Source organism: Chiloscyllium punctatum, chromosome 5, assembly GCF_047496795.1.
Source record: "Chiloscyllium punctatum isolate Juve2018m chromosome 5, sChiPun1.3, whole genome shotgun sequence".
NCBI lineage: Eukaryota > Metazoa > Chordata > Chondrichthyes > Orectolobiformes > Hemiscylliidae > Chiloscyllium > Chiloscyllium punctatum.
In genome coordinates this window covers 129,093,433-129,104,322 of record NC_092743.1, presented here as the reverse complement: position 1 = coordinate 129,104,322, position 10,890 = coordinate 129,093,433, and the positions used below count along the sequence as shown (strand labels likewise).

The 10,890-nt window shown below is 42.1% G+C and overlaps 1 protein-coding gene across 1 annotated transcript; it reads right to left on the bottom strand.

Annotated features, from left to right (window-relative positions):
- Nucleotides 1-877: 877 nt before the first annotated feature.
- Nucleotides 878-4,627, bottom strand: hey1 (hes-related family bHLH transcription factor with YRPW motif 1). The gene is made up of 5 exons (XM_072571335.1): nt 4,429-4,627; nt 3,932-4,007; nt 3,726-3,809; nt 3,399-3,480; nt 878-2,561 (listed from the first exon to the last, which is right to left on the bottom strand). The coding sequence occupies exons 1-5, from the start codon at nt 4,512-4,514 to the stop codon at nt 1,978-1,980; spliced, it is 912 nt and encodes a 303-aa protein (XP_072427436.1). The 5' UTR covers nt 4,515-4,627; the 3' UTR covers nt 878-1,977.
- Between the last annotated feature and the right edge of the window lie 6,263 nt (nt 4,628-10,890).

Here is a 10,890-nt window from a genome sequence, read left to right as displayed (position 1 = left end):
AATAATTATTCCCGCTTGTCAATATTGACCACCAGACATTGGGGCCCTAAGATCTTTGATAACAACATCAATGCAGTCATGGTCTACCCTGGCCACTTGGAACATAGCCTATTCAGCCCCTCTTAATGCCCTACAAATATAGTTTTCGAATAAAAAATATTTTTGCAGCTAACTACCTTACCCCCGCCCCCGATTCTAACAAGAAGTCTTCACCGACTGTCTACCGTCAGATAGCAGAGAGTGGGGTACCTGCCTCTCATGTACAAATGGAAATATACTGAAGAGGCTCATCTCCAGCATGAGCAAAGGTTCCACACAGATAGGATACTCATCCACTGATAAAAACCTCAAAGTAATATGTCGACAGATGTTCACCCACACATGTAAAACTCTCAGTTGTGGGTGACACACCTTACATATTCTGTCCCTCAGAAGATGCCATACTGAATTTTAATCCTGGTCAGGAAAGCCATTGAATCCGCACAACTGTGTGCTGTTGACTGCCAAATGTTGTTATGCATGCAAACTAATTTATATCAACTCTGTCATCGGTATGAACTTACTCCTCAGTGCTATGGGAAAAATAGCAGTTAAATCAATGCAATTTATTTCTGTAAGGGCTATAAGCTCATTAAGATAAAGAGAATCCATTTACCGAGAGGTGCGAGGGAGGAGCAAAGGACTGCTGGAAAGGTGAGTTAAAGCATTTAAAACAATTATAAGCTGTTCCTTTGTCCACATTTTTTAAAATTACAGTTGCAGCAGAACTCACCAGCTGAAGATCACCATTAAATAACCAGTCTATACACTTTAATATTGTACATAATTGCAAATCACAAACAGCAACAGTTCTCAGAAAAGACACATATAATTATGCTCAATTGCACTTGTAGTTTATTACTTCTCCTGTTTAGTAAAGTCAGCACAAACCAATACACAGTAATTGAACACTGCACCTGCTATTATCTTGCAAAAATTAACAGTTTCAGCATTGAAAACCCTTTAGCATCTAACATTCGCTGAAAAAAAAGCTGGAAATCTGATTTGTCATCGCTCCAATCAGCAACATTAAAAATATAAAATATCACTGAAAAAGATATTTACATTATTTAGGCATTTTTAATAATTCTGGACACCAGTGTATTGATCTCTAGATGTTGACCTTGTTATTTTTACATTTTTTGTTGAGTGTAAGGCATGCAATGTTGACCTTGTAGATAGTCATGTACAGATGTTGGCATAAAATAAATAGATGGATAGTGCCACTGGTGATTAACAATAAATCTGTTCCATTTGAAACAGTTGAAAGGTAGTAAGTTAATAGTTTCAGGCAATATGTGGCTAACCAAATAACAAAGACATGAAAAATTTAATTGCCTAATCTCAGGCTGTGTACTATGCCACACTTACACAGGCCTTTGTAACAGGAAACTTTACCATACCTAAACACAACCTGCCTTAATTTAAAAATGCAGCCTTTTAAGCACATCACTGCTTATTCCTTTTTTGGAATAAAGAATAAGAACTTAATTCATTTAAGACAAATAAATTTAATCCAATTTTATATTAGACATCTCTTAAAAAATGAATAACTTTTATACGCAAAGCTCCAAGAAAACTGATAAAACGTCTGAAATGATCTCTGGAACCTTGAAAAAAACTGGCATACTGCCTGTTTTGACTAGTCACACTAATAAAATCAACTTCTAAACACTTTTATCTGAATACTGACTACCTCAGGAATGAAAGGGTCAGACTGCTCACATAAGAATAATATTTAACATATTGTGAGCCAAAGAGGCCATTTATGTTGCCGCGTTCACAAGAATTTTGGATTGATTTGCTGTTGTACATTATTAGTCTGCAGAGAATGGAAGCACATCCTGAATATTCCATGGCAACTATGTTGGTAATACCTCAACTCCATCAAGTTTAAGCTGAGAATTCATGAGGCATGACAATCCTGGAAAAGAGTCTTTAGAAAGCACCGATCTCCGTCCCCCAAGGTCTGTACGGCTTGGCAATGTTGCTTATTGGAGTCTGAGTGGATGAGCTGAAGCTGCTGGGAGAAATCAAGGGGAAAGTGCTAAAAGACAGAGGGAATGCAGACAAGGATGACATTGAGAATAAAGGTGGGGACAGTTTGGTGGAGGAGGTGACCACTGGGATGACTGGACCAACACTGCAATTAGGAGCCATTCTAAGTGGAGAGGTATCTGTGTGCGAGGATGTGCCAATTCTGTTCTGATGGTGCGGCTCTGTCGAGGCAGCAGTACTATTGTTATTATGGGCAGCCTGTGGCAGGAGGAGCGGGTGCAAATGATGGTGTGGGTGCTGGCTGAAGCCAGTACCCCAGGAGAGGTGTCCAATGTTAGGGGGTGCAGTACTTGCAGCTTCCCTCTGAGATGCATAGTTATTGAGGTGAGAGACCAAACGCACACAGAGAGGATCACTGTTCTCCAGGCCTTCGATAATACTCAAGTACCGAGCCATTTCAGCCAAACATTCTCGAAATCCCAAGCTGCGGTAATCCATAGCTAGTGCCTGAGCATCAAAATAACCTACCAAATTAAATAAAATTAAAATAAATTTATTTTGAAAGTTACAAATACTGTCGCAACTGTGAAGTCAATGAAGGCAACCTTTGAAATTCTACATTATAAAAAGGGTGTTCTGATAAAAGGAATCTCCTGTGCAGCATCTTACAACAACAAGCTGCACTTACTTAGTGCCTTTAATGTAGCAAGTGTTCACATGAGTAAACACATAAAAACTGGCACAGAACCAAAAGCCCAGCTAGCAGGCTGGCATGATCAAACAGAAAGATTTTAAAGGCATCTTACAGTGATGGAGATAGCTCACAAAGATAAATCTCTAGATCTGAGGTTTATTTATCTTTGTCTAATTACAGAAAATTAAACTTCAAACATTTGCATCTTCTCAATCTAAAAATAGTCTTTGTCATCATACTCAGTGGACGTTCATGGCTATATTTTACAGAATGTAAAACCAATTAATGTTTCCACAACAGCTAAACTGCACAAAGGTGAGAAACCACATTGAGGAATCTTTGATAGATCTGAGACATGGCTTTGGATGGTGGTGTTCTCGGAATTTTGCACAGCTGAAATGCTATGATGGAACAAACTTAGGATTCAACTTAAACAAACGCAGATATTGCTGCAGAAACTCAGCATCTGTAGAGAGAGAAACACAGATAGCGTTTTTAGATTCTTCTTTAGACCACCTAACACTTCAATTTCAAAATTAAAACCTTTCAATAACGGGGTGAGAGGAGTGGTCCAACACTCTTTCAGTATCTCCTAACTTTTATAAGGTACATCCCAAGCAATGATACATTCAAGACACCTATTCTAGAAATGCCAACAAAATGTTACCTTTGCCACCGGCTGCATGCAGCATCTTCAAGTGATCAACAGTCATTTGCAAAATTTCTGCCTTTTCCAGTTTGGCGGAGCCCTGCCAACAGCAACAACGAGTCACAATGAAAGACCTGTGTGAAACCGACCTTTCCCAACCAATTTCCTAGTCAATTGTGTCCCGGCACGACACAATATGTGCTTTACATTCTGATAGAATAGAGTTAGCTTCATTGCAATTTAACTTCACTTGACTGTAGAAAATACTTGAACTTCTTTTAACAAAGCAAGCTTATTTTATCAATGTGCAAATTATGTTTTAATTGAGGACTTTTTGTTTCATACTTGTTTTTCATAAGCACTGGGAACCAGTCTGCGCAGTTCTGACAAACTGTTGTTAATACGGTCCCGGCGACGCTTCTCGATGATCTGTTTAAAACGAAATAGATTTCCTCTGAGCGATCAGCCAGACAAAACGAAGGTAAACAATTTTCGCTTAGGCTACACGCAACAAAACAAAACATTTCTCAGCAGGGCTGTATCAAACTTACCCCTCGCCTCCTTTTCCTAGCCAGGACCTGGGAGGATGTACTGGGGGACATGGAGCCTGTGACTGTGCTGAAGTTCCTGGAATCCAATCGATCAAATCGGAATCAGAAGCCAAGTACAAAACGGAAAATTCTACAGAAAGTTTACTGCATGTATATAAAACCCGAAAGGACTGCGGATGCTGTAAATCAGAAACAAACATAGAAGTTGTTGGAAAGCTCAGCGGGTCTAGCAGCGTCTGAACTGCTCTGAGCGAGGGTCACTCGACCCGAAAGGTTAACTCTTGATCACTCATCACACAATGCTGCCAGACCCGCTGAGCTTTTCCAGCAATTTCAGTTTTTAAACCCCAGGCTTGTGTAACAAAATGCAAGTCCCAGAACTAAACGTGCGGCGGTGGAACTATCATTATTTGAATGCATTTGCATCTTATCAGCTCCAGGAGTATCCCAATCTGCAGAGTTTCACAAACAGTGAAAATCCACCAGCAGTGAGTTACCCATTTTCATCGGCGCTCTCCTTCTCCACCTCGATTGGTTCGTCCAGTTCGCTGTCGGACGAGCTGTACTCGTGAGTTCTCTTCATGCTGCGCTCTCAGGTTAGTTGCGGTGTAACATGTGAATGAATGGAGCTCCCAGCCTGCAGTTGCTGCCCGCTCGGCTGCCGGCGCTCCACTGACTTGGCTTTCCCACGGTACCGCGCTTACCCAGGCTCCGGGGCCTGTCCTCCCCGGCCCCGGCCACTAGGGGCGCTGATTGGCAGGAGGGGGACACGCACTGCGAGCGAGCCAGTGAGCGAGAGCGAGAGCGAGAGCGCGCGCGTTCCGGGGACCCTGATTGACGGCACAGCGCCGCCGCTGGCCGCGTGGGGGGAGTGCGGGCCCCTCCTCTTCCTTCTCCTCCCCCGTGCACGCGCAGCTGGTGGGGAGCGTGGGAAAGTGGCGGCGGCGGCGCGGGTGCCAAGTAGCAATTGGCTCGCGCGGGGGAGGGGAGCGACTGCGGGTCTGCGGCGGTGCCGTGTGAGCAGCGACATGAGCCGCTGCAAGAGAGGGGGGGGAGGGGGCAAGTTCCTGCTGCATTTGTGTAACCGCTTCCAGGGAGCGCAGTCTCCCAGCCTCAGTGCATTGTATCCGGTCTGTCTGCACACACTGAGGTCACACACACACACACACTGTTGTCTGCAGACAAGCCGCGCCGCTAAAGCACAGAGAGGAACTAAAACCCAAGCCGCCTTGACCACCCCCACACCACTTACTCTCGGTGGTAAAGGATACTCAGTGGGAACGGTACAGCACCTCGCTGTACTGCAGGCGTGAAGCGCTGCGTTCTCGTCTCGCAGCTGGTCATATACTAGGGTCATGCTGGTGTTGTCTGATTTTTAACTTTGCTCACCCCCCCGTCGAATGGTGTGCCGGTGTTGGACAACGTTAAAAATCACACAACACCAGGCTATGATTTGGAGATGCCGGTGTTGGGCTGGGTTGGACAAAGTTAAAAATCACACCACACCAGGTTATAGTCCCAACAGGTTTAATTGGAAGCACTAGCTTTAGGAGAGCCCATCAGGTGGTTGTCACCCGATGAAGGAGCGTCGCTCCGAAAGCTAGTGCTTCCAATTAAACCTGTTGGACTATAACCTGGTGTTGTGTGATTTTTATCTTTGAACACCAGGTTATACTCCAACAGGTTTATTTGGAAGTGCAAGCTTTCGGAGCGCTGCTCCTTTGTCAGGTAGCTGACAGAAAAGACGCATCCAGCACCGTGCCACTCGAAACCCCTCTAAAAGCCCAAAGTGTTGTGCTGCTCAGTGCAAGGGAAGGGTTATTTTCACCACCCACCCTTGTTTATCTAGTTCACATCTACGCACATGCCAGTTGTAATAAGGAGTTGTAATATTTTCAGATTTAATAAATAAGGACATGCATCAGAGGTCAAACTCTGAAATTACAGCCTTTTCCCTGGAATGGAGTATCAAATGTAGCATTGCCTATTAAAATACAGATACAACCTCTCAATGCACCAACGGTGGATTCCTATTGCATCAAGCTCAGCAATATCAGTCAAGGCCTGAAGGATAGGCTTCGGCACTGTACTGGTGAAGGAAGGGATATTAGTTGGAAACTGTCCTGAAGTTATCTATATATGAAGATGAAGAAGGGCCACTGGACTCGAAACATTAACTCTGCATCCCACTATGGATACTGCCAGATCGGCTGAGTTTCTCCAGTAATTTCTCGTTTTGTTTCAGATTTCCAACATCCACGGTTCTTTGTTTTATATCTATCTACATACACGTTGTTCTTACACAAAGGTTACTGATTCTGAGTAGCAATATTCTTGCCTTGCAAGTGTTTCTTTTAATTCATTCATGGGGTGAGGGCATTGCTGGCTAGGGTAGCATTTATTGCCCATTCTTAAGAGTAGTTAAGAGTCAACCACATTGCTGTGGGTCTGGAGTCACAATAGTCCAGTCCAGTTAAAGATGGCAGTTTCCTTCCTAAAGGCTATAAGTGAACCAGATGGGTTTTTCAAACAATCCACAATGGCTTCCTGGTCATGGATGAAGGAGCAGTGATCTGAAAGCTACTGCTTCCTAACAAATCTGTTGGACTATAATCTGGTGTTGTGTGATTTTTAACTTTGTCCATTCCTGAAGAAGGGCTCATGCCCGAAACATCCATTCTCCTGCTCCTTGGATGCTGCCTGACCTGCTGCGCTTTTCCAGCAACACATTTTCAGCCCCCACCCCAATCCAACACTGACACCTCCTCCACTACACTGTTATCATTAGACTCATAATTCTAGATTTTTATTGAATTCAAATTTCACCAATGGCTTAATTTGAACTTGGGTTCCCAGATCATTACCTGGGACTCTGGATGAACACTCTAGTGATAATACCACCAGGCGATCGCTTCCCCACCTCATGGTGTGTGGCTTTAATCGCGATAGTAAAATATACACACACTGAAAACAAAGCTATAAAAACAAGTGACTGGGAGATAATTGACATTATTAAGATACTGTTCCATAGGCATTGACTGTCTCAAACAGTCTCTAAGTAAGCATAAATAATAAGTCTTTGTTGCCAAAAAAGGAAGATCTTCAAACTCAAGACAATCCCTGTTCAGTATAACAATCTCCACATCAATATTTCCAATGGAAAGGTTTCAGGACCGTCACCATGAGCAGGTCTAACCACATCTCATCTGTGATATATTCACAGTCAAATATACTACTAACAAACAGATTGGAATCTCCCATATTCGTTAAAAAACCAAAAGAACTGCAGATGCTGGAAATCAGAAACAAAAACAGAAATTGCTGGAAAAACTCAGTGGGTCTGGCAACATCTTTAGAGAGAAATCAGAGTTAATGTTTCAGGTCAGTGACCCTTGTTCAGAACAATGTATATATATTATAGCAATGTAAAATACAGGTAGCAATGTTCAAAAGGTGTTCGGAGTAGGGCAAAAGGTCTTGAAAGTGTACATGTACAAATTATTGAAGATGGCAGGGCAGGTTGGAAAAGTGATTAATATGGCTTACAGAATCCTCGCCAACTGATATTATTAAAATTAGTTTAATAAATTTGGCATGTCTAGTAGTAAAGCCACTTGAATATAATTGTATAAACCTAAGCTAATGCTCTGGCAACATGGATTCAAATCACATTCTGGCAGCTGGTAGAAATTAAGTTCAATTAAGTACTGAAATATAAAGCTTGTCTTAGTAATGGTGACAATGTAACTATCATCGACCATCATGTTGTAGAAACTCATCTGGTTTATGAATATCCAACAGGGAGAAGGACGTTTGGTGTGCTTACCTGGTCAGGCCTACATGTGGCTCCAGAAGCACTGCAATGTGATTTATTTCTGACTGCCCACCATAATAGCTGGGCAAGCCATTCAGTTCAATGATAGATTGGGATGGGCAGCAAGTGCTGCCAGCAATTATCACACCACATGAAAGAATAAGAAGGAAAGCTAAACTCAGTAAAGCTCCCTGCCTGTTGCATAAACCAATCTGATTCTTTGATGTCCTTGAGAGGATGCTTGCCTGGTGTGGTCTTTATGACTCTAAACCAACAGAAATGTGGTTAGCTCTTAACTGTACTCTGTTAGGGATAGGTGACAAATATTGGCCTTGCCACCAGTGCTCACACCCAATGATAGGATTTTAAAATTTGGAATCCTGAACTTTATAAAGTGGAAACATGGATTATAAATGCAAGAAAATTATGCTGAACCTTTATCAATCACTGGTCCTGGCTGATTGGCTTCCATAGCTATTTCATGAGGGTAGTTAAGAATCAACCACATCATTGTGAGTCTGGAATCAGATATATGTTGAATATTGGTGGCAGATTTCCTTCCCTAAAAAAGATTAGTGAATCAATTTTTAAAAACAAAATTGATTTATGCTAGTTTCATAACTTCAATTCCAGATTGATTAATTAATTGTTTGATTTTGCATTGCAGTAACTGTCTTGTTGGAATCAGAAGCTATGTCCCTGGAGCACAAAGCTGGGCTTCTGACTACCTTATCCAATGAGATTACCACCATGCCACTATCATCCTTATAGATCCTGATACTTGTAAAGGTGATGATGTGTAGAAGCATAAGTTGAGAAGGGCATTAAGCTGTGACGGATTGTCCCATCATTTCAATGGATGACTGATCTGCAAGGAGATCAATTGTTCATTGTCTTAGTTGATGTCATCTTATATGTGATGTTAAACTGAATCTTGATTTGCAAATATTACCTATGAAGTAACTGCTGGAAAGTTGAATGAAGACACTGGCTCAGCACCATACTAACTTGTCCTGTAGGTACCTAAACATGTCCTCAAATGTTGGGACTCTGAAACTTCTCCATTGAGATCTGTTCGTGTTTCTTTTTCCCATGTATTGTTGATCCAATTTACTGGCTTTGGGATTGGCTTTCAGAATATCTTTGTTTCTATATTTGGGACATCCAACATTTAGGTTCCAGTACTCAGCTGCCTCTATAATAATGGTATGGTAATATGATATGCAAGAATTCTATACAAACCACAGGGCCGACATGCTCTTATTATGAGGTAAACAGCATCTTGTGAGAACGTCATGTTGAGGATGTTGTACTGCCACTCTACGTTGAAGCTAGATCTTAATCAGTGAAGGTGGAAGGCATCTATTGGCTTTATGAAACACCAGTAGATTGTCCATATCTTTCAGTCAAGGAGTGACATGAGAACTACTGGCTTAGATTTTAATACTTATTTTGAGACAAATTCCACGAACCTTCTCCAAAGCTTGTGGGTGAAGATGCAGAATGCTGAGCTTGCTTTTACCTAAAGATAGATGATTTCATTATCCAATGTGGTCTTGTTGAAAAGGAAACTCATAAAATAACAGAACTTCCTGAACTGAGCTGAGGGGTTATTGTTCATTATGACCATCATTATGGCCAAGGTTTTGGAGCTTGTGGCCAGGAACAGGTTGGTCAGACTTAAGGCAATGTATTCTGAGAATTGGACAAAGTGGTTACAAAGCAGCTGGTGTCCTCCAAAGTTTGTGCTATGAGAGTACAGTTGTCAGCAAATGCAGGTTTACTTAATCACAATTCAGTGATCTTTGTGCAAGGCTTGAGCCTTTGCAGGTTTTCAGATGAAAGAGATTGGCAAATGTCCTGGGTGAATGTGTTTAGCTACATCATGATCTTTGAGTGCATACAGTTGGAAATAAGGTGACAAGCAGAGCTGAAGGGCTTAGGAAACCTTGTTTGATGATTTGGGTGATAGGAAAGACATCTAGTAGGCACAACTCTGCATTATACTGAACACGATTCCATCATGAAATGAATGATAATGCTGACCATCATTTTAGGGCAGCCATGTTTGTACAGCACTTTTGCCCCTTATGGTTTGCAGATGTCCTTGGTCAGGTAGACGGGCATCGAGAGAGTCTTGTTCTGTTTGCGGACTTTTCTTCGAATTTAACACAAAGACCATGCTGACCATTTGCCCAACGTGAAAGCCACACTGGGTTTCTAAGTACATAATCTATCAGATGAATGTCAGTCCTGCTGAGAATAGCACCGGCAAGAATTTTCCCACTGTGGAGAGAGGTTAAACACCATAAAGATTGTCACGAAAGACCTTACTTCCGTTCCATTTGTATAAGTGAGGCATTCTTGGAGCATAACACCTTGATTCCAGATTAAGTAGAAGGTTGTGAGTTTCCAAGCCATATGATCCATTTCATGCTGAATAATGTAAGGGGAATGTCACTGACTCCCAGAGACTGAACCATAGACAGTTGCTTTATGCCTTTGGTGACTTCAGTTTGAGATGGATTGTAGACAAACTCGTCCAAAATGTAACGCTATAGAAGTGATTATACAGTATGGGATTATACAGTATAGAGTATTCTGCCCAATCAGAGAGGGCCTCTTGTCCATTCATTAGGAGCTGGTTGCTATCTGCTAAGAGGACAAGAGTTGTACAATTTATTTTGGGGCTGTAGATGGACAGATAGCCTTCAGGACATGTTTAACTGCAGCTTTCTGAAATTCCATAACTTTGTTTACCAAGTATTGGTTTTTCATCTCTCTTAGATTGGCCTGCAGCATGTGTTATTTCTGATAGTATCTGGCTCTGCTTGTAGTTGTTATTATCAGAAATATAGGATCTGTGAGCAACAAGCACATAGAGTCATACAGATGTATACTGCATGGAAACAGACCTTTTGGTCCAAGCTGTCCATGCTGACCAGCTATCCCAACCCAATCTAGTCCCACCTGCCAGCACCCAGTCCATATCCCCCTAAACCCTTCCTATTCATATACCCATCCAAATGCCTCTTAAATGTTGCAATTGTACCAGCCTCTTTCCCCTCTCACCCGAAACCTATGCGCTCTAGTTCTGGACTCCCCAACCCCAGGGAAAAGACTTTGTCTATTTATCCTATCCATG